Here is a 23,493-nt window from a genome sequence, read left to right on the forward strand (position 1 = left end):
TCAGAGAAAATTCCAGCTACAGTAAAACTCCAATGCTACAGTAAAATGCCAATGCTCTGGCACTCCTGATGGTCTGACACCATCAGGAACCTGGGGCAGCAGGACAATTGGAGCTGCTCTGCGCCTGGCTTCCCCAATTCAGCCGCTGCTGAAACTGACCAGCAGCTGAATTGTGAAAGCCGGGGGCAGAGCAGCTGGGGTGCTGCTGGGTTGGTCCTGCAGCGCTGCACCTCGGGGCTGCAGGACCAACCCGGCAGCACCCCAGCTGCTCTTGGGGATGCCTGGAGCAGAGCAGCCGGATGCTGCCGGGTTGATCTCGCAGCGCCGAGGGGCGGCGCTACGGGACCAACCCAGCAGCACCCCAGATACTCTGCCCCAGGCGCCCCTATTCAGCCGCTGCTGAAACTGACCAGCGGCTGAGTCCGGGAAGCCCGGGGCAGAGCAGCTCTGCCCAGGCTTCCCGGAGTCAGCCGCTGATCAGTTTCAGCAGCAGCTGACTCAGGGACACCTGGGACAGAGCAGCTGGGGTGCTGCCGGACCCCTCATAGCCCCCCCAGGCACCTCATAGCCCCCCCTTTTGATAGTCCGGCATATTTGATAATCCGGCACCCCCTGGGTCCTAAAGGTGCCGGATTATTAGAAGTTTAGTGTAACATGAATGGGAGTTCTGCAGTCCTTATGTAACCCTCACACCTATGTGGTGTGGTTCACTGTCCTATGAAGTGGCACTTAGACCACTTACAGCAAGAGATAACAATGAGAGAGCTCTACAACCTAATCTGAGAGCCAACTCGTTTTATAGCTCAAGCTGTAGAGAATCCTACACTTAGGGGCTACGTCTACACTGACCCCTTTTCCGGAAGGGGCATGTAAATTTCACTAGTCGTGGTAGGGAAATCCGCGGGGGATTTAAATATCCCCCGCGGCATTTAAATAAAAATGTCCGCCGCTTTTTTCCGGCTTTTAAAAAAGCCGGAAAAGAGCGTCTAGACTGGCCCCGATCCTCCGGAAAAAGCGCCCTTTTCCGGAGGCTCTTATTCTTACTCTGAATAGGGGCTTTGAAGTAAGAATAAGAGCCTCCGGAAAAGGGCACTTTTTCCGGAGGATCGGGGCCAGTCTAGACGCTCTTTTCCGGCTTTTTTAAAAGCCGGAAAAAAGCGGCGGACATTTTTATTTAAATGCCGCGGGGGATATTTAAATCCCCCGCGGATTTCCCTACGACGACTCGTGAAATTTACATGCCCCTTCCGGAAGAGGGGCCAGTGTAGACGTAGCCAGGGTGTGTCTAGACGACAGGGTTTTTTTGAAAAAAGTGGCCTTTTTTTTAAAAAAAGGCCCCTGCATCTAGACTGCTGCCACGTTCTTTCGAAAATAAATCGAAAGAACGCAGCAGTTTTTTCAACCACGGAAAACCTCATTTTACAAGGAAGAATGCCTTTTTTCAAAAGTGCTCTTTCGAAAAAAGGCACTATATAATGCAAACTGTGCTTTTTCAAAAGAGAGTATCCAGACTGCCTGGGTGCTCTCTTTCGAAAAAGCAACTTGCTTTTTCGAAAGTACTGGGTGTAGTCTAGATGCTCTTTTTCGAAAGAGGCTTTTTCAAAAAAGGCTCTTTTGAAAAAGCCTCTTTCGAAAGAGGTTTGCAGTCTAAACATAGCCTTAGCTCCTGAGATCCCAGGTTTTGTGTGGTCTGCAGGCAGTAACAATTAAGCATATTAAGACTAATAAAGAAGCAATTCAGCAGTGCTATCAAAAGAATTATCTTTATGCTTTGGCCTTACTCACTTGACACTGCAGGACACTGCAGGACAAAGTCTAGTTAAGCTATGTTAATTGCGTAGCTGAAGTAGAAATAGCTTAACTGTACTTTTGACATTGTATACATAGCAGGAAGTCGAAGGAAAAACACTCTTACTTTGACTTCCCTTACTCCTTGTGAAGTGAGGGTTATAGAAGTTGAAGTGTTTAAAATTATTTCAAAATAATGGGCTTGCTGTGTAGACTCACACTGTTATTTCAGAATAACATGAGTTATTTCAAAATAAGCATGAAGTATAGACATAGCCACAGTGTTTATAAATGGAAATGCAAACCTTGACTTTTTGTGTCAGACTTTTCAGACTGATAGATCTTTACAATCAACACATTTTATATATGAAAAATATACCTTTATATTTTTATCAAATACCTGAAGTTCGTAAAATTTGTTTTTTGGTTGTGGAACTGGAGGAAACATTTTTTTCAAATTGCAGCACCTTTGTGAACAAGAAGAAATAGTGAAAAAAAAAAGATGGATACGGGACATGGACAAACATTTTCTGTTCTCTTACATGTTTGATACATTTCTTATTTTCCTTTTTCAAGATACAAAGAATCAGTGGAGTAACATAAATTATTTTTTTAGAATAAGACAACTTCTGTTCCCTCGTGACTAGTTTTAAAAAATAAAGTCACTTATACCATTGAAACAGGAACTAGATTAGAATAAAGAAACCATAATGTCTGATTCTCCAGTGCCATAAAAGTTGGGAAATCAGTCATGCCATTGCAATGTAAATGTAAAATGCTGCTAAATAGGAATGACTGCAATTTACATTATTTTACATTAGTGTAAATAACCACACAAGGCACAGGGAAATGGAGAATTAGGCCCCTTATTAAAGCTCATCTGTTCCACTTTTAAACCTTCCCAAAATTTGCTTCAGTGCCATTCCACTGATCTAGCTTCTTGCTACAGTGTTAAAGAAATAGTACAAATAATATTTGACAGGAGTTAGATAGTCAAATGTAGTTAAAGACGTGTTATTGATTTCACTACTCCAAGAGTTTACTTATATAAATTAGACTGCAAGTTTTTTTGGGACATAAAACGTTCAAAAAGACAATCTTTCTATGTAACTGCTCCAAAAACTGTTACAAGAACATATTAAATTGCAAAGTCAAGCACTCCGAGGTTAGGAAATGCCAGAATTTTGCCTGAACAAATGTAGTTCTGTCTTCTTGTGTTCCATGCATTACAATATACAGGCAGTCCCCGGGTTACGTACAAGATAGGGACTGTAGGTTTGTTCTTAAGTTGAATCTGTATGTAAGTCGGAACTGGCATCCAGATTCAGCCGCTGCTGAAACTGATCAGTTTCAACAGCGGCTGAATCTGGACGCCAGTTCTGACTTACATACAGATTCAACTTAAGAACCCCAGGCATCCCCAAGTCAGCTGCTGCTGAAACTGATCAGTGGCTGATTCCAGGAAGCCTGGGGCAGGGGCTTCCTGTAGTCAGCCACTTGTCATTTTCAGCAGCTGCTGACTTGGGGACACCTGTGGCAGAGCAGCTGGGGTAAGTCTGAGGAAGAGTGGTCTTTCTCGGACTTTGTGCTATATAGACATCGCCAAAAGCTGAAATACGCTATTTCAACTTCAGCTACGCAATTGACATAGCTCGCGTTGTGTGTCTTATTTCAGATTTAGCCCTGCTGTGGAGATGTGCCCTAACTGTGTATTCCACTTTAAGAGTTCCTGGATTGAAATCCTTGGTCTGATCTTCAGAAGCACTGAGTGCTTACAACTGCAACCAAAGTCCATGAAAGCTACACTTTAAACACAAGGGCTGTGTCTACACTGGGCCACTTATTCCGGAAACGCAGGCGCTTTTCCGGAATAACTTGCCAGCTGTCTACACTGGCCGCTTGCTTTTCCGTAAAAGCAATGACGATCTACTGTAAAATTGTCAGTGTTTTTCCAGAAAAACTATGCTGCTTCCGTTCGGGCAAAAGTCCTTTTCTGGAAAAACTATTCCAGAAAAGGGCCAGCATAGACAGCACATTAGTCTTTTCCGCAAAAAAGCCCCGATCGCGAAAATGATGATCGGGGCTTTTTTTCCGGAAAAGCGCTTCTACATTGGCCATGGACGCTTTTCCGGAAAAAAGTGCTTTTCCGGAAAAGCATCCTGCCAATGTAGATGCGCTTTTTCCGGAAATACTTATAATGGAAAACTGTTCTGTTTTAAGCATTTCTGGAAAAGGGTGCCAGTGTAGACGTAGCCAAGAAGTTCTATTTAACTCTGAGTTCTCTAAAATATATTTGGTCCCAGTAGTCTCAGATTGGACATCCAAAATTAGTGGTTAGTTGACCTTAATCTCTCAGTGCCTCTTCTTCCCATCTGTAAAATGGGAATAATATAGCCCCTTTAATCTCACAGGAGTATTGTGAAAATAAATGCATTAATGTTTGTGAAGCATTCTAATGAAGATGATATGGTAATGTGTACCATAGAAAAGCCTATTAAGATACCATCAGTTCTGTCCGCACCACAGGATTAGAATATAGTGCAGTAAAAAAGGCTTTGAGCCACAGACTGAATAATAACAAACTACTGACTATTTGTTCATTAAATGCACACCATTCTGTGCACTGAATGAGACAGCGGTTTTGTGGAAAAAATAGTATGTGATCATGTAATTAAAGACTGTGTCATAATGTATGTGCAGAAGGGAGATAAATGAAGGTAGCACAAATTGCTCTTTCCTATTTTATGAGTGTTTGACTTTGCATTAATGTGATTTAACAGTTTTTTGTGTTCAATTGCCTAGATTTTTTTTCAAAAGCCAGTTAAAAAAAATCGAAATTCCATCATGTGGCATCATATTGATCTTCATGGTTGTCAGCAGGGTTGGAACCTTTAAACCTCCACCATATAGACCTGCCATTTCAGTTCATGGATAAGTGATAACAGTAGTTATCCCCAGTGGACCAACAGTAGAGGGAGATAGGACACTTTGCCAATGAGGTTCACAGAGTTTCCTGACTGCAAAGGAATGGTAAGACTCAGGGAATTTGGGTTCCATTTCAGGCTCTGAATGAGGATGCTTTAGTGCATGCGTTCCCAAACTGGGAGGCATGCCCATCTGGGGGCGGGGAGGGGGAGGGGCGTGAAGAAATTCCAGGGGGGGGGGGGTGCAAGGCAACCCAGCCACACACACACCCGTCAATCCCACCCCAAGTTTTGCTGCTATTTTTTTGGGGGGGGGGGAGCATGAGGGTTTCTCAAAAATCAAAAAGGAGGCGTGATGCCAAAAAGTTTGGAAACCACTGCTTTAGTGGGTACAGACTCTTCTGCCCATCCCCAAGAGTTTTACATCTTTTCCCTCAAATCTATCTCTCTGAGGCTATGACTACACTTGCAGTCTATAGGCGAAATAAGCTATGCAATTTCCGCTATGCAAATTGCATGTTATTTTGAGTTTATTTCGAAATAAAGTGCTATTTCAAGTCATCCCTTAACCCTCATGAAATGAGGATTACCAGGATGCCAAAATAGCGCGCCCGTTCTTTCAAAAAATATTTTGAAATAACGGGTGGTTTGTGAAGATGAGGGTGAGCTATTTTGGGATACCTGTGGTATCCCAAAATAGCACTGCAGTGTAGACATACCTTGACAGTACTGGCTCTAACCCTCCACTGGCTACTCATTCCAGTCCCATTCTCTATCCCTATTCCAGTCTCCTTGTTCAGTCAAAGCTCAGTCTTCTCCAGCTCCCAGTCCCCTTGCTCAGCCATTGCCAGTCCATCCTTTCTTCATGCTCTAGTCCCTTGTTCCCAGTTGTCTCACTCAGTCCATCCCAGTTCCCACCCTCACTCCCAGTATGTCTCCTTGGGCCCCTCATCCAATCTCAGTGTTTTCCAGCTGTTTGTCCTAGTCTCATTGCCCTGTTAGTCCCAGTTTCCCCTCACCCATACTCCACCTGTCTTTCCCAGATTTCTCTCTTTGGCCACCAGGCCCAGTTTTTGCCCTGAAACCCTATTTGTTCCCCCAGACCTCTCATGCAGGGATTTACACTGGGTTCTTGATCCCTCTACATTTGAATCAGACTATTCCCTCCTCCATGTTGCCAGAGTGCTAGTGGGGAGTCACTGAAGACGGAGGGACAGGGTTCCTGATCCCATTTCTGGTGTTTAGCCCCACCTCAGTCCGGAGCAGCCATTGAATCCTAATCTTGATCAGGAGCATGCTCCAGTCACTCTTTGGGGATAATGCATGGGCAATTCGGTCAGCATGAGGAGCTGTGAGAGGCTCAAGCATGCAGGGGACCGTAAATTCTTTAGAGATTTCAGCTGCTAAGCTCTGGCAAGACCTGACTGAGCATGTGCAAACCTACATTATTCAAGGGCTTATAACTTGGTCAGATTTTTTCAATTTTCACAGAAACAGCACAAGACACAACCCTGGCATAAAGGGTTTGTGTCTGCCAAATTTCAAATCCATGCTCCAAAGCATGGCTATATCAGCATTAGAGCTATCCAAGAAAATGTCATTGATTTTTTTTACAATGCGCAAATTAGCATATATTTCCTAGCCTAATTCTCTGAAATGACTGACTGTTTTTGGCTGACATTAAAAAGGAAGAAAATGAGTTAGTTAATTGACCATACTGCAGACTCCCAGCATGGAAAACTTCCAAACAAATGGTTTGGCAAAGTTATAAACAACTGAAAACAGGATTCTTAGCATGACAAATGGTGGGCAACCTTAATAAAAAGTGGTGGTACCAGTTCCCTCAAATATATTATATTATATTATATTATATTATATTATATTATATTATATTATATTATATTATATTATATTATATTATATTATATTATATATAAATATCATCCTGCAAAAATAATCAGGCAAAATTTAGACATGTAAAGTGGTTCTGCAGGGTGGGATATATACATGTTTCACAAAAAGATTTACCTTTTGCATAGAAAAAATATAAGCAGTGCCACTAGGATTGTTCCAATTGCTATGAGAAGTAAAACAATTGGGTACATAAGGGCTGCACCATCTGTGTTACCTTAAAGAAAGATAGTCACAAAGATTATACATGTTTAGCACAGTAAAGATGAACACAGGTGACAAAGTCAAATCTCTGCTTAGATTACTCATAGCAATCAATGGCAGTATGAAAAGCCTTCTTGTGAAATCTGAACTACCTTGGTGAGTAAAGGACTAAGGAGCAGATAGAATATATAAATCCAACAACAGAAGCATAGATCAGTCAGGGCCATAGAGCTCAGGAGTTTATGAGGACTCCATCAGTAGACAAAGGGAGAAAAGTAATAAAGGAAATTCTCAACATCCTTACCAAAGTCAATGGGCTCACTCCATTCCCCCCATTTTTTGCTTATGAGACAAGCATCTCCCTTGGCTCTGATTTTCAAGGAGTATTTTTTTTTCACATTGTAATTCTCAAATGTGAAACTTGTTCCTTGTGCCTAAAAACAATGCTATTATTATTATTATTCATTACTTTTATTTTCATAGTGCCTAAGAACCAGGCAAGAATGCCACCCCACTGTGCTAGACACTGTACAACAAAGAATTAGACTAACTACTCTTTTTCATTGTACATGTAGAGTTGCTAACATGCAATGTTTTCATTTGTTGATCCAAGTTTACAAAGGGTGCATCTACACAGCAGCATTATTTCAGAATAAGTGACATTATTTCGAAATAACACAGTGCCTGTGTCTACACTGGCATGAATTTCTGGAACTGTTTAAAACGGAATACGATTCCGTTTTCAGTTTTTCCGGAAAAGGAGCGTCTACATTGGCAGGCTGCTTTTCCGGAAAAGCTCTTTTTCCGGAAAAGCGTCTGTGGCCAATGTAGACGCGCTTTTCCGGAAAAGAGCCCCAATCGCCATTTTCGCGATCGTGGCTTTTTTCCGGAAAAGACTACTGGGCTGACTACACTGGCCCTGTTCTGGAACAGTGTTCTGGAATAAGGACTTATGCCCGAGCAGGAGCAGAATAGTTTTTCCGGAATAGCGGCTGATTTTGTACAGTAGAGCGTCGTTGCTTTTCCGGAAATTCAAGGGCCCGTGTAGACAGCTCGCAGCTTATTCTGGAAAAGCGGCTGATTTTCCGGAATAAGTGGCCCAGTGTAGACACAGCCTGCATGTCTACACAGCAAGCCATTATTTCGACATAATGTCTAGATGGACAATTTCTTACTCCAACTCCTGTAACCCTCATTTCATGAAGTGTAAGGGAAGTCAAAGGAAGAGTGTTCTTCCTTCGACTCTCTGCTGTATAGATAGCTCCAAAAGCCAAATTGAGCTATTTTGACTTCAGCTGCACAGTTGATGTACCTGAACATGTGTAGCTTAATTTCACTTTTGCCCTGCAATGTAGATGTGCCCCAACCATATATTTGTGCCTACCTATGAAAGCAGAATATGGTTGACACACACTGTACCTCAAAATGGAATTCCGAAACCCTCATATTCATCATGCATATACGGTTGTGGTATGAATAGGTAAGATATCTCGTGAAAGGGCATGATTGACAGAAACTCATTGTTCTTTCCAAACATGTATAATATTACTGTATATGAAGTTATGAGATTTTGTTGTATGGTTGTTACTAAGATTATCAAATGATAACATATTAATTAATTGTGTAATTTAAAAATTAATTACAATCATGCTGTTAATAACAGAATACCTATTGTGCCACTGCCTGCTAGTATAACATAATTCTACTGCCCAGTCCTTTCCATTTAAGAACTGCTTAAATTTTGTCAGAGGAAGTTCAAGCTGCCTTACTGAGATCGCCAGGTAATCTGAATTGTCCCTGCAAATTTTTATGGAAGAATTTAAGCAAAATCTATGCAAGGACCTATTATACTGCTCCTGGAAGGACTTTTTGAAAATCTTTGCAAAACTAGGATAAGCCCATATGTTGGTATGGAAAGAGAATTGTTACCGTATGAGGCTCATTTTTGTTTTCCTCGGGGTTGGCCTGCAAAAGAAAGAAAAATATTTATTATTATTTTTTTTGTTACCCTGTAATAATGTCTTTCTTCCTTTTTTTTCCTTTTGGATAATTTACGTGCTTGCTTGTTTCAGAAGAAGGTGCAAATAGAATTTACAAAGCCTATATTATGGAATAAATGGCCTTTTATCATATACAGATTTCTTTGTTTGTAATCAGTGTCTGGCAAACCTGGAGTGTCTGCTCTAATAACTCCCCTTTGATGGGTTTCTTATTCAATGTTTGGGCTTCTTGCATTTTTCGTTTCCCTTCTTTGACTAAGCAATTGCATGATGCTGGTGCTGATTAAAGTCTTCCTCTTCCCCGCTTGCCCTGTTTGTGACATCACAAAGGAAGCAGAGGCAGAGGCTGAAACTAAGGCTGGTTCCTTGGGTGCATAAGTGGCTAATCTTGTTTGACTTTCGTTCTCTCTTCTATGATTTTATTTTGGGTCTCTGTTTGCAAGGAAACCATTATGGTCAGACAATCATAAGGCCAGTACTATACTAGAGGGGAAAGTCAACCTAAGATATGCAACTCCAGCTACAAGAATATCATGGATGGAGTCAATGCACCTTAGGTCAAATTTCTGCAGCATCCCCACTGTGGAAGGTTGATGGGAGAAACTCTCCCATAGACTTCTCTTACTCCTCAAAATGCAGTGAAGAACCAGGATTAACGAGAGTGCCATCAGTGGCTGATTTAGTGCAGGGCTACTCAACACGTGGCCCGCGGCGCATGTGGCCCGCAGGCTGTTTGTTTGTGGCCCGTGGGGCAATTTGGGTTTACACAGGGCTCAACACGTGGCCCACGGGGGGGGGGAGATCCTTTGAACATGGCCTCCACAACGGTGAGCCGTCTCCCAGGCGGGGTGAGCATTGAAAGATGCAAGCAGACAGACTGGCTGGAACAGACAGGTATAGGTTGTCGGCATTTCTAGTCCCCAGGGAGGAGGTGCTGGGAGTGCAGGGGCATTTGTGTTCATTCTTGTCAATGTGAAAGAAGCTATTTGCATATATATTTATATATTTATGTATAAGCAACCACACTTGAATTGTAGCCCTTGGCATGTGCATTGTGTCCCCCAGGGCTTCCAAAGTTGAGTAGCCCTGATTTAGTGAGTTCTTACTAGACCTGTTAAATCAAAGCCTGGGAGATTGATCTTTGGGGTGTTGATCTCTGAGGATGTGGAAAGAAGCCCTTTCTAGAATCAGTTATACTGAAGTGTAGCATAACAAAACATGTCTTGTTTAGGTTTCTAGGATGCCATCATGTGGTCATCTTATTCCATTATTTCAAAGACAAAGTAACTTAAATCTGTTCATCCTTGTGCTGGAAAACAGCAACCTGAGATCCTTTTATGTAACTTTGGAAAGGCCCAGTCATTACACCAATGGGATATTTATCTACACTGAGAAAACAAGAGCGATCTATCTGTATTGCTCAGGGTATGAAAATCCTGCACATTGAAGTTCTGTGATTAGTTTGACCTAAACCCTAATGCAAAATAGACATCACCTCTCAGAGAGGTAACAACTACAGTGATAGAAAATCCCCATCAGTTGCTGTAGGAAGCATCCTCACTATTGCAGCTCCATAGCCGTGCTGCTGTTGTGTCTATAATGTAGACATCCACAAGCCCTTTATATTTAAACTGTTACCTTCAGGCATCTTTGATTTTCTTCTTTCAGTCTAAGATCCCTAATTCCATAATTGACATTACTGGTTTAGCTTTTACTGACTGGCTTTATTGTTTAAAAGAGGTTCCCACCCCAGTAAGCAACTTCAGTCCTGAGCTATTCCCATTGAATCAATGACAGCTATACTTCCTCTCCCCAGGGCTGAGTTTGGTCTTAAGAATGTTGTATCTCAGCCTTGATTTCAACTTGCTCCTAGTCCCAGCTTGCTGCTACAACCCAGTGCATAACATCACACCAGTTCAACAGAGAAAGCTGTTTGGTTAATTATCACAAATCCCTGTCTGTTGGAACAAACTCTTACAATCAATTTATTTCAAATAATATATGGAGATATACCATCTCCTAGAACTGGAAGGGACCTTGAGAGGTCACCAAGTCCAGTCCCCTGCCCTCACAGCAGGGCCAAGACAGATTTGCCCCAGATTCCTAAATGGCCCTCTTTAGGATTGAATTCATAACTTTGGGTTTAAGCAGGTGAATGCTCAAACCACTAAGCTATCCCTCCCCCCAAGTGGAATAAAATTATAGTCATTACAAAGAGCTACTGCACAAGAATGTTAACTGAGCAAAGGGAAGAATTGCAAATGTCAAAGCTTGTCTATACCACGGCCTTTATAATGGAAACACATAGACACTCTTGAGTGTAATTGGTTCCCTGTACCTACAACATAATATGAAATCACACACAAAAGTCCTGTGCTAAGGAGGCATTAAGTTCACAAAGCAAAGCACTCAAAAGTTAGCGAACATAAGAATAAAATTCTCCTTGCAAACTTAGTTTGTCTCCTTTCTAATATGCATTATGGTACAGTCTTTAATTACTGAGCACCACAAGACCAGCACTGGAAAGGGCATGGACACTTTACCAGTGAGTTTCACAGATAGTTGCTGAAAGCAGAACAACGTTGAGACTCTGGGATCATGGGTTTCACTGCAAGCTCTGGAGGGGAGTCTCAGAATGGACAAAGACTTTTCTGACCATTCCCCACAAGCTCACCCCATTCTGTCCTTCCCCCTCCAACCTCTGCCAGTCCTGTAGAGCCGACAACTGGCTGCTTATCCCCATCCAATTCTCCTCACTTAGTCAGTTCCAGTCTCCACTTTCAGACTTCTGATCATAATCCCAGGCACCCGTTGCTCAATAGGCCCTAATCTCACCCATCCAACCTTCCATTCTGAGTCTCCCCCATACCCAGTCCTAGTTCCCTGCCCTGCTCCCAGACTCTGCCATCTCCCTGCTCAACTGTTTCCAGTTGCTTGTCCTGACTTCCTGATCTGTCAGTCTCCCTCTGCAGCCTTTAGTCACAGCCCCACCTTCCACACTCACGTTTCCTATCCCTAATGGTTCTTCATTCCGCCCTTGTCTCACATGGTTCCTTGTCCCATTCTCTTTTGCCCCACTGGTCCCAGTTCTCCCCCTGCTCTCCAACTCATTGTCAGATCTGTCTCTTCTTCCCTACAACCTCCTTCTCTCTGATGCATTTGTTCCTAGTTGCCATCTCCTTACCCTGACAGTTCCAATCTCTTTCCACGCAATCTCATTCCCCCTCCTATTCTCTTTCCCTCACCTGTTTCCCTCACTGATTCTGAAACCAACTCTCCTTGCAAATCCCAGCTCCACCTTTCCTGGCTCCTTGTTCCAATCTACATTGCCACCAGGCCTTCCCTATAATATAGTTGCATCAGATGGCTTCCTCCTCCACACTGCCAGAGCTCTAGTGGGGATACATTGAGAGCATAGAAAAGTCCAGCTGTTAGTTCTAGTATTGAGTCCCACCTTGCCAGCACCTATTGAGAGCAGCCATAACCTTGCAGCCCTGGCCTGGACCATGCTCAGCAGCTCTGTGGGGACAGCACACTTGCAAAGTCTACTCAAAATTAAGAGCTGTGAGAGGGTCAAGTATGCTCAGTGAGTCTCTACTCAGAATGTACAAACTGATTTTTTTCCAAAGACTTCCCATCTGGTTATATCTGTGCAAATTTTCACTTGGATGATAAAAGGCACATCCCTGACAAAAACTTTATTTTTCTCTAATCTTCTTATTGAAATTTGTTGGACCATTTTGGCTAATAATGTATAGAACATTTCAACCCAAATAGTTATAAAGTTTGGCAAAGTTAGTAGTAACCAAAAGCAAGGTCTTAGACTGGGAATGCCGGGCAATCTTAATGATAGCTGGTACTGCACTATCAGCCTTGCCTGTAATGTTGTATGGGTCATCTTTACACTTCAAAAAGGCATATTTTGAGGTGGGGATGAGTTAAATTAGTGTATCAGTAGTATGGAAACATACGCTCTTAGGGTATGCCTACACTAGCCCCCTAGTTCGAACTAGGAGGCTAAGGTAGGCATTCGAAGTTGCAAATCAAGCCCAGGATTTAAATATCCCATGCTTGATTTGCATCTTCCCGGCTGGTTGCCATTTTTGAAATGTACAAGTCCAGACTAACTACCCACGTCTACACGTGGCAGGGACCCAGTATTTCGAAATAGCAAAAAATATTTTGAAATAGCATGTCAACACTGAGTGAACCCTGAACCGAGGTTAAGGATGGCTGGAACCAGTGCCAGCAAGGCATCAGGTTAGGACTTAGTGTGTGGGGCTGCTGCCTGAGGCTAACTGAGCTCTGTGCTTAAAGGGACCCTACCCCCACCCCAGACAGACAGTTCTCAGGGTTCCCCGCTTGATTGTCTACCTTGATGAGGGACAGCAAAGCAGTCTTGTCTTGGTCTGCCCTGAGTGCTCACACTCGGGACACCATAGCACTCGGCCACATGGAGCCAGAGCTGCCCCTGGGTATGCTGGTGCATCTCATGGGGTTGTTGCCATCAGCCCGGCTGCACTTGCTGCAGGCTGCCATCTGGGGGGGCCTATCAGTGGGCTGTCAGGATCCAGGAGGCCCTGCGGGAGAGCTTCCATTCCAAGGAGTCTGCAGAACCACCCCGGTCCTCCCCATCGGGGGCTCGTGCCCCATTCCTCCCTGACATCTTTCCACTTACCCCTCCTTAAGCCCCCTTCCTGATGTCAAACAAAAGACACATATGTTCAAAAATAGAAACCTGGTTTATTGAACAAAACTGGGGGAAGGGATGAATCTCTGAGGAGACTAGGAAAAGGAGGTGGGAGAGGGATGGAGAGAGGGTGGGAGAGAGGATGGGGAAACCTAGTAGGAGGGAGCTGGAAGGGAGAAGCAAGGGGAAGGAGTGGGAGGGGAAGCTCATGGCCCAGGATTGGGGGTCTCACCAGACCAACTTGATTTTCATGCAAACCTGCTCCTGGGTTCGCATGTGGCCTTTAGTGGCCAGGCTGGCAGCTATCCTGCCATAGATGGCCACATTCCTCCGTCTAGTGCAGAGATCATGGACATTGGGGGCATCCCCCCCAAACCTGAATAAGGTCCATGATCTGCACCCTGGACCAGGAAGGTGCCCAGCTTCTCCAGCCCCTGTCAGGCTCCTGGGAGCTGGCAGCTGCTCCTGGGGAGCAGTAGAGAGCTGGCTGCCAGTGGCTTGCTGGCTCATGTTTTGGGGCCACTGGGTTAGGGGCCCTGGTGGCCACCGCTGGCTCTGGGCTGGCAGGCTTGGAGCTGGCACAGGCACTGTGGCCAGGGTCTACCCCTTTAATGGCTCCGGGGCAGGGGAAGAGGAGAGTAAGTTTTCCTGGTTGTGCCCAGACTGGCCACCAGGGCTCCCTGGGAAGGTCTGGAGGCCCCCCATTTCCAATTAAGTGTCTATACAGCACTTAATTTGAAATAGCTATTTCAAATTTGGCATTACTCCTTGTAGAATGAGGTTTACCAAATTCGAATTTAGCGCTCTGCTATTTTGAATTAAATTTGAAATAGTGGTTTGCATGTATAGACGCTTTTGAAGTTAATTCGAAATAAGGGCTGTTATTTCGAATTTACTTTGCAGTATAGACATACCCTAAGACTTTAACAGGGTTCAAAAAAGAGCTAGATAGATTCATAGAGGTTAAGTCTATCAATGGTTCTTAGCCAGGACAGGTAGGAATGGTGTCTCTCTAGCCTCTGTTTATCTGGAAATGGATTACAGAGGAGGGATCATGTGAGGATTACCTATTGTGTTCCCTCCCTCTCAGGAATCTTTGTATTGGCTACTGTTGCCAGACAGGATACTGGGCTAGAGGGACCATTGGTCTTTCCCAGTATGGCCGTTCTTATGTTCTTATTTTCTTAAGTCAGTCATGTGGGCAAGGTTAGGAAATAAGGCAATGAACTATGCTACATACAGGAATGCCTGGAACTAAAAAGGATGCATGTCAGACAAGGAAGAAGAGGAGATAGTAGTATAAGAGTGGGTTGTGATGTGTATCAGTTATAGGCTGATAAACAGAAAATATGTATTTGGGGTGAGAGTCATTGAAAAAATTACACTTACGTTAGTTTTCTTATTTCGAATGTCAATTTCATACTCAAAACATTGATCTATATCTCTTTCTTCGTGGCTTAACTGGGGCCGTTTCCATTGCACGATACACCGTGGCTGGTCTTCAGAACAGTTTACGGTGATATTGACTGGAGGAGTTAACTTTTCTAGAAGAAAATCATCAGTATTACATTTGATAAAAAATCAGCTTTTGATAAAGAATCTGCTTCCATTTGGAATTCAACCTTTGCAACTGTAACAGTTAGAAACAGCTTGAACAAATGGAAGAAAAAAAGCTTTGTTCTGGAGCATAGCTCTGAAACAAATACAGGCCCTTCTCCCAGTGAAAATGGTCCATGCCACTTGTAGTATAAATAAGAATTAAACAGAATAAAATTTTTTCCTTACCAATTTCATAGAGTTTGATGAACTCATCATAAAACTGAATCTCCAATTCATTGCTGTCCCCCTTCACCAGGAAGTAAACTGGATCCTTAATTATTGTCACATTTTGGAAAATGCATGAGATATGTCTTCCAAGCGCATCTTTTATGTAATGTGGACACTTTAGTGCATCTTTTTCACTGTAAATACCAAAATGTTTCAGTTAAACATAAAAAAATGGCATCTGTCAAATTTGAATACAAAACTTCCTTCAGACAGTAAAAATTATTTACCTTGGGTACTGCAATGAAAGACAATATTGGGTATTGATTGGAGCTTTTCTGCCAGCATCCCAAGTGCAATTCATGAAGGAAATATTGTAAATCACACAGGAGAAATTTTCAACACGTGTTCCATTCTTGCCTGGAAACCAAGAAAAATTACATGTGTATTTATATATTGCTGGTTGGTTTTGCAAGATGAAGAATAAAGTGAGTTATGGTTTCAAGAAGGTACAAGTTTTCACATAGTAGGTCAGATGCAGAGAGATTCTGAGCATGTGCAACTTCTATTGATTTTAGGTAACTAAAGATTTAGGTGCCTAATTTTAGGCACTAAAGTTTGAAAACTTTTGGATTACATTTAAACAGTGATTATTCTTAGTTGTCATAATCACTACCGATAAGACTAGGGAACTTAGTTTGTATTGGGCAGCCACAACAAGGCTCATATTAGCCATAAATTGCTTAAGTGGGGACACCTAGTGTGTGTCTATACTGCAGCTGTAGCTCAAAATAAGCTACTCAGTTAGAGCTACACAAATTGCTTAGCTTATTTCGAGTCAATTTCAAAATAGATTATTTTGTAATTTGGCAATCTCTACACAGCTCCAAATTTCAGAATAACCTGCTATTCCAAAATATCCCTTGCTCTTTGTGGAATGAGGTTTACAGAGACGTCGGAATAGTGAGGCTGTTATATTTTGAAATAACGGGCTTGCTGTTAAGATGTGGGATAGCTATTCCAGGGTACCTCGGGTATTCCAAAATAGTGCTGCAGTGTAGACGTAGATGCAATGTGCTAAGAGTTTTATTTTTCTATGCACCATTTTAATCCTCAGATTTTCTAAGAGGCTCAAGGAAGTAAAACAACTATATCACACACAGATGTTTCCATCATGCAAAAGTAGAAATTAGTTCTGCCACAATGTCACTTGCACAGTTGGGGCAACCACTGGTTACAAATGGCATAATTGCAGTGAATTTGCAAAAGCATTTGCAATAGAGGAAATGAAATAATTAATGGCTTCTAGAATAAAATATATTCTGAGGGGATTCTTTTTCTCCAAATATTGTAGATAGACCAAACCTTTCACAAACACTAGTGCATTACCTGGGGGAATGAATCTGATTTCTTCTGAATATTCAGTGCCATTGTATGTTCCTTTAACTCCCAATTTTGCCCCCATATGTATATGTCTGCTAAATATACAGGTTTTATTCGATGCCTGAAAAATAACATGCATTTGTATTAAGCCTTTGTTTTTCTTTCCCAAGAAAGTGGCTTTCCCATCAGCGTTACAGATGCACAGACACTGGGCTACTATATATATGACGAAAAAATCTCTAACCCCAAGAAAACAGTGCTATGATTCTCTAGGAGATCCATACTTTTGAAAAATGGAAACCAGAGACTGAGGAAGGTGAAATGTTGATAGTGCATTTTGGTAGGTGGGAAAGGCAGCTCTCATATGAATGTAAAAGGAAAGCAAGCCTGACTCTGAGGCTGTGTCTATATTGGCCCCTATTCCATAATAGGGATGCAAATGTAGCACTTTGGAATAGGCAAATCTGCAGGGGATTTAAATATCCCCCGCGGCATTTGCATTAACATGGCTGCCACTTTTTTCCAGCTTGTAGATAAGCCGGAGAAAAGCGCCAGTCTGGACGCGATCCTCCGGAAAATAAGCTCTTTTCCGGAGGTTCTCTTATTCCAACTTTCAAGTAATAAGACTTTCAAGTAGGAATAAGAGATCCTCCGGAAAACAGCTTATTTTCCGGAGGATCGCGTCCAGACTGGCGCTTTTCTCCGGCTTATCTACAAGCCGGAAAAAAGTGGCAGCCATATTAATGCAAATGCCGCGGGGGATATTTAAATCCCCCGCGGATTTGCCTATTCCAAAGTGCTACATTTGCATCCCTATTACGGAAAAGGGGCCAATGTAGACACAGCCTCAGAGTTTTAAATGCAAGGGTTTGTTTCTTCTTTTTTAGTATTGTAAATATAAATCTTATGTGTTTATGCTGCATTCACGGTAAAAGCTATATTCCCTGTGGCCTACTCCCCTTTATGAGATCTGACCTCCTGCTGGGCAGAATCAGTCTTACTGGAACTAGCTATTTTATATGGCCCCCTTTACCGTAACATCTGCTTGTCTCACAAGCTAGTGAAGGTTCCCATTTTGTAGATGGGGAACTGAGGCACAGAAAAATTTAATTACTTTGCCAAGGTTGCACAGGGAATTTGTGACAGAGCAGAGATGAGGTTAGTGCCTTAGTCTTTGAAATGAAGGTTACTCACTTTGTGCCATAACTGGAGTTCTTCAAGGTAGTGTCCCTGGGGATGCTCCACGCTTAGTCTTGGTACCATCCCAGCACCTATATGGGAGATTTTGCAGTAGTTCCTGCCAGGCTGCACATGCGCAGTACCAACCAGTGTGCGCCATGCCAGTAGGCACTGCACATACGCAGCCCGCACTCTCCAATTCCTTCTCTACCCCGGAGGCTCCAGTTCCGAAGCAGGGCGAGGAGGATGGGTCATAGAACATCCACAGGGACACCGTCTGGAAGAACTGCAGCTACTGCATGCGGTGAAAAACCTCATTTCCTCTTCAAGAGGTCCCTATGGATGATCAACTCTTGGGGTATGTCTACACTACCACCCTAGTTCGAATTAGGGTGGTTAATGTAGTCAGCCAGAGTTGCAAATGAAGCCTGGGATTTGAATTTCCCGGGCTTCATTTGCATGTTGCTGGGCGCCGCCTTTTTTAAATGTCCGCTAGTTCAGACTCCGTGCCTGCGGCTACACGCAGCATGGAGTAGGTAGTTCGGATTAGGCTTCCTATTCCAAACTACCTGTACACCTCGTTCCACAAGGAGTAACGGTAGTTCGGAATAGGAAGCCTAATCCGAACTACCTAGTCCGTGCTGCATGTAGCCGCGGGCATGGAGTCTGAACTAGCCGGGATTTAAAAATGACGGCACCCGGCAAGATGCAAATGAAGCCCGGGAAATTCAAATCCTGGGCTTCATTTGCAACTTCGGTTGCCTACATTAACCACCCTAGTTCGAACTAGGGTGGTAGTGTAGACATACCCATATTTGGGCTTGTAATATTGCATCAGAGAGCTGCTGTGCAGAGAAAAGGAGCCCTGTACCTCTCCTTCAGCATCGTTAGAGAATTGCGACTGCACCGGGGATAAAGCCTGAGATGTCATTGGTATCAGCTAATCATTGGTGCTGAAGAGTGGTGATGGAGGGGCAGACATGATTGCCAAGTCAGCACTTTGAATATATGGCAACAGTGCCACAAGGATCAGTGCTGGAATTTGTAATGTGTGTCTGTATGGTACAGTCAGGGTGTTCGGTACAGATGGCAGAGACCGCTGGTATGTCAGCAGTACTGAGTATATGAGCGGTGCCGATGATCTGAGTGGTGCCAATGGTGCCGACAGTACCGATGAATGAGAAGGGACCATCAGGTGCAGTGGAACTAGTTGGTGCCATAGAGTCCAGTACCGATAAGGGTGTTTGTGCTGTAGTCGTTGGTACTGATGAAGTCATCAATATGGGTGGTGCCTGAGCTGGAACCGATGTGGATGACGGTACCGAGTTTTGTGTCGGTACAGTCTTAGGGCGATGGCTAAGACCTTTGCGTCAGTGCTGGCAGTGTGCGACAGTGCCTGGACACCTGAGATGCCCGGCACATCTTAAGTGCTGATGTGAGGCCTCCTCTTTTTGGGTGCCTTCTTGCACTGAGGTAAGCTTGGGAGTGAATGTACCTCCCTAGGTTGTGTTCCTGGGTCTGAATCTGGGTGTGTCTTCTTCTCCATAAGGATGAGTTTGAGGTGAAGATTCCTGTCCCTACAAGTTCTGGCCTTAAGTAAGGCACAGTGGGGACAATGTTGAATGGAGTGGTGCTCTCTAGACATCTGATACATTCTCAATGTCCGTCCGAGATAGGCATTGCGTCTCTACAGGAGGTGCAGTGTGTGAAACCCGGAGAGCCGGGCATGATGAAAAACTTCTTTTTTTTTGGTCACTATTACTGTCAAAACTGTTAACAACCTAACTAACTAAAACTTGCTAATGAAAACAAGGTGTGAACAAGGAATGAACAAGGCAGAGAATTGCAGAGGTCCATCTCAGGCTGAGGGCGGTTGAGAAGGAACTGGAGGGTGTGGGCTGCAAATGCGTGGTGCTGACTAGCACGGCATGCAACTTGATACTGAGTATGTGTGGCCCGACCGGGACTGCTGCAAAATCTCCAATCCAGGCACCGGGATGGCACTATGACCAAGCGTAGAGCATCCTTGGGGAACTCTCCAAGAACTTTCCTTCCTCTTTGAAAGCTCTCACTGAAAACACATTCACACCTATAGAGTGGTAGAAACGGTTATGAGGTACTTTTAAAATTACTATTGAAATCTGATATGTTCTTATACAGCCACCTTCCCTTAAGTCCCAAAACTCCTCTGTGAGGCCCTGAAAGATCCCAGCCCTGAAGCAGGGCAGGAGAGATCAAGACTTTGAAAGGAACCATGCTCCATTAGGATCTATCCACTCTTGACCAAAGAAAATGTGGCAATTTGTGTGGATTGTAGTCTGAAGGGGCTCTTCAGGAAAGGGTTGGGTGACAGTGTAGGGCTTCTGCTTGGATGCCCCTTCCCTTCAATGGATTCTCAGGGAGCTGTCTGTATCTGCAAATGTGACCAAATCTCCAGTGGCGTCTATGTGAGGGCAAAGCGAACTAGAAACCATAAAGGAGGAAATTTTACCAATGCATGTTTCCAAAGTTTCTGCTTGCCTGCATGGCTATTCCTGCACAGGGTATGGACCAGCTAAAGAAATGGTCTGAGGTAAATAGGATAAAATAAGGGCAAATGCAAAGTACCTGACACAGGAAGGAACATTCAGTTTCACACATACAAAATGGGAAGTGATTGTCTAGGAAGGAGTACTGCAGAAAGGAATCTAGGGTCATAGTGGATCACAAGCTCAATATGAGTCAACAATGTGACATGCCGCAAACCTCTGCCCAATCATTTTGGGATGTATTAGCAGTAGAGTTGTAAGTAAGACACCAGAAGTAATTCTTTCACTTTACTCTGCACTGATTAGGCCTCAATTGGAGTATTATGTCCAGTTCTGGGTGCCACAGTTCAGGAAAGATGTGGACAGATAGGAGAAATCCAGAGTAACAAAAATGATTAAACATCTAGAAAACATGACCTATGAGGAAAGAATTAAATAATTTGGTTTTTTTGGTCTGGAAAAGAGAGGGATATGATGATAGATTCAGATACGTAAAAGGAGGAGAAAAAATATTCTCCTTAACTTCTAAGGATAGGACAAGAAGCAATGGGCTTAAACTGTAGCAGGGAAAGTTTAGGTTGGACATTAGAAAAAACTTCCTAAACTGTCAGTGTGACTAAGCACTGGAATAAAATTGCCTAGGAAGGTTGTAGAACCTCCATCCTTGGATATTTTTAAGAGCAGGTTAGACTCGAACCTCTAGAAGATTCTCACAGCTGTATAATTCTATGATTCTAAGTGATAAATATATATATTTGTCAATAGAGCAGGTATATAAAAGGAAAAGTACAGTTAATTATTTCTGTTAACAAGTAAATAGAAAACTTACCTCTTTCTCTGTATAATCCTGGCTTGTTTCGATATAACAGTTGTAGTCAATATCAGTGATGCTGCTGTCCCAGGTCAGCTGTAGCTTTGTGTGACTGAATGTCAAGTTGGCAATGGGTGAGGATGATGGCATCACTGAAAGTTTTATGAATTAATATCAGAAAGGATGCAATATGATTTTTCCATGTTTTCAGGTGCAGAGGCTGGTATTTAGCAGGCCTACATGACAATACCTAGAGTGAGGTGAATTAAACCCAGTCCTAGATTATCTCAGTTATAAAGTATTATACATACTCTTTGTATTCACATAGTCAGCACACCATATCAGAAAGAACAGGACTCTCCAAATCATGGAAACAAGTCGGAAGGTGGCAGTCATCCTTTATTTTTCTTGGAAATAGGAATAAAACCTGTAAGAGAAAGAGACTGATACCAAAGCAGACTTAGGTTTCTGTTAAGCTGAATTTCTTTGAAGGACAGAATCAGAGACTTTCTCATTAGTCCCTAGAATCAGCTAAATACGGTAAATCACACATATGCACCAGCAAGAAGGTCCAGTGTTTAGGGCATTATGCTGACACTTGAAAGACTGGAGTGCAAGCTTCTGCTTTGTCACAGACTCACTGTGACTTTGGGCTGGATTTTTAGGCCCAAAGGGTCACAGCCATTGTTGTGTCCTGCCACTCGGTAGAATCCACACACCCAGGGCTAGACAACTAGGCTCTCTGTATAACGCATCAGAGAGCTAGCTGTGTAACAAAGGGGCCTATGAAAGAATGTATGACAGGAACTGAGCTGTCAAAGCAAGCCAATAGCAGATATGGGGAGGGATGTGTCCTGATCCTCATCCCTTTCCAGGAGTTAGATTTCAAAATTGAGGCTGGAGGGAGACACCTACCTTTGCCTGGGCTATGCAGCCACGTAACCTTCTCCTGGACGCAGGAACCAAGCCTTTCTTGCGGGAGTGGCAGGAGTTCCCTCCTATTTCTGTACAAAACAGAGGCAGTGGTAGCTCTATAACCTTTAGTCCTGTGCTTCAGACACACCAACTCATTTACAGGTACTCTGCTTGTGGCACATTTCATTTTTTTTAATCTATTTGCTATTTAAAATTCAAGTTAGAATCTTTTTTTTTACCTGTCAGAATTTGTTTCTACCAAAATCCATTTGGATGGATTTTCTGAAGGACATTTATGTGGACAAATACAATCTTGTGTTTTGTCATATTTTTGTTCTTATCTATCCACTTCCTCTTTTTTAGGACCATTCCAAACTTTCTTTGTTTTTGTTAAATAAAAAAACCTCCTTACTAGGTCTAGGTAACTTGATATTAGGAAGTTTTTGACTAGCTTCATTTTCTTTATTTTAATTTAAAAAAACCCTTTCTATGGTGCTATGTTATTAGTATGGCTCCTTCACCCATAGATGGTAAAATTAATTATATGGTTATTCATTGCTATTTCTCATTGACTCCACTAATGTACCTCCAACATTACAAATCCCCTTTTTCAGTTCTTTAGCACTTTCTCTTTCAAAATACTCTAGAGCCAAAACTTTTTATGCTTGGGCTTTTACCATACGTGATTGTTACATGCACAGGAAAAAATACATTTCCCCTAAATGTACCAATCAAGAACTTTACACACTTAAATCACTAGAATTCCTGAACAACTGTCCAAACATTGGCTATGTTTGTAAATCTTTGTGAAATCTCAACTCAGTTCAGCAGGCGCTCAGTTCTAATCACACTAAGTATTCACACATGGCAAATACATGTATTATTGCATTTAACTTTCTTGGACCACTTCGTAGGATGAGTGGGGAGGTGATCTCTCCTCAGGAGCTTCAAGAGTATCAGCTCCTCACCAGTCTCAGGATGTCTACTGAGAGAGAGAGACCATCCCCATAGAGGTCTCTTGCCTCCACCATTCTGCCCTGCCCCCATCTCCAGCTTTCTGATGCTTTTTGGCAGCACTTCTCTTGATGGGCTTACACGCTGCCTTCAGACCCTCCTTAAAAGGAACTTCAAATAAGGAAGTGAAAGTAGGAAGGTGGCTGCAGATGTGGTGAGACGTAATCTATGCATCTTCGTCACACGATCTCCCCCAGATAACTGTTTTACCCCAAATCCCTAATCCCGCCAAACTTTCCATCTGCTTTGTGTGTCACCCACACAAAGTAGGGTGTGGTAAGGTGACACCAATTTAGGCGGTTCCCTGAGCGGTAGTTCCTGTGCCAATGCTGTAGGGGATAGCTCCAAGGCAGAAGGCAGGAGCAACATGACAGTAGGTAGA

The 23,493-nt window shown here is 43.1% G+C and overlaps 1 protein-coding gene across 11 annotated transcripts in view; it reads right to left on the reverse strand.

The window, feature by feature from the left end:
• The window catches only part of LOC102458090 (granulocyte-macrophage colony-stimulating factor receptor subunit alpha-like), a 35,146-nt gene that overhangs the window by 4,911 nt on the left and 6,742 nt on the right, over nucleotides 1–23,493 (reverse strand). For 3 of the 11 annotated variants that reach the window (XM_006135855.4, XM_014579884.3, XM_075915829.1), the window contains 11 exons: nucleotides 22,098–22,186; nucleotides 21,494–21,609; nucleotides 21,201–21,334; nucleotides 16,671–16,785; nucleotides 15,572–15,701; nucleotides 15,303–15,478; nucleotides 14,907–15,061; nucleotides 8,757–8,792; nucleotides 7,132–7,261; nucleotides 6,741–6,840; nucleotides 2,189–2,255 (listed from right to left, as the gene is read on the reverse strand). In XM_006135855.4, coding sequence (XP_006135917.3) covers nucleotides 2,189–2,255; nucleotides 6,741–6,840; nucleotides 7,132–7,261; nucleotides 8,757–8,792; nucleotides 14,907–15,061; nucleotides 15,303–15,478; nucleotides 15,572–15,701; nucleotides 16,671–16,785; nucleotides 21,201–21,334; nucleotides 21,494–21,578 — 1,128 coding nt within the window. In that variant the 5' untranslated portion in view covers nucleotides 21,579–21,609; nucleotides 22,098–22,186. Of the gene's footprint in view, nucleotides 1–2,188; nucleotides 2,256–6,740; nucleotides 6,841–7,131; nucleotides 7,262–8,756; nucleotides 8,793–14,906; nucleotides 15,062–15,302; nucleotides 15,479–15,571; nucleotides 15,702–16,670; nucleotides 16,786–21,200; nucleotides 21,433–21,493; nucleotides 21,626–22,097; nucleotides 22,187–23,493 lie in introns of all 11 variants that reach the window. The other 8 variants (XM_025177829.2, XM_075915842.1, XM_075915867.1 and 5 more) reach the window with 6 other exon arrangements.

Source organism: Pelodiscus sinensis, chromosome 1 (genome assembly GCF_049634645.1).
Source record: "Pelodiscus sinensis isolate JC-2024 chromosome 1, ASM4963464v1, whole genome shotgun sequence".
In the NCBI taxonomy this organism is placed as follows: domain Eukaryota; kingdom Metazoa; phylum Chordata; order Testudines; family Trionychidae; genus Pelodiscus; species Pelodiscus sinensis.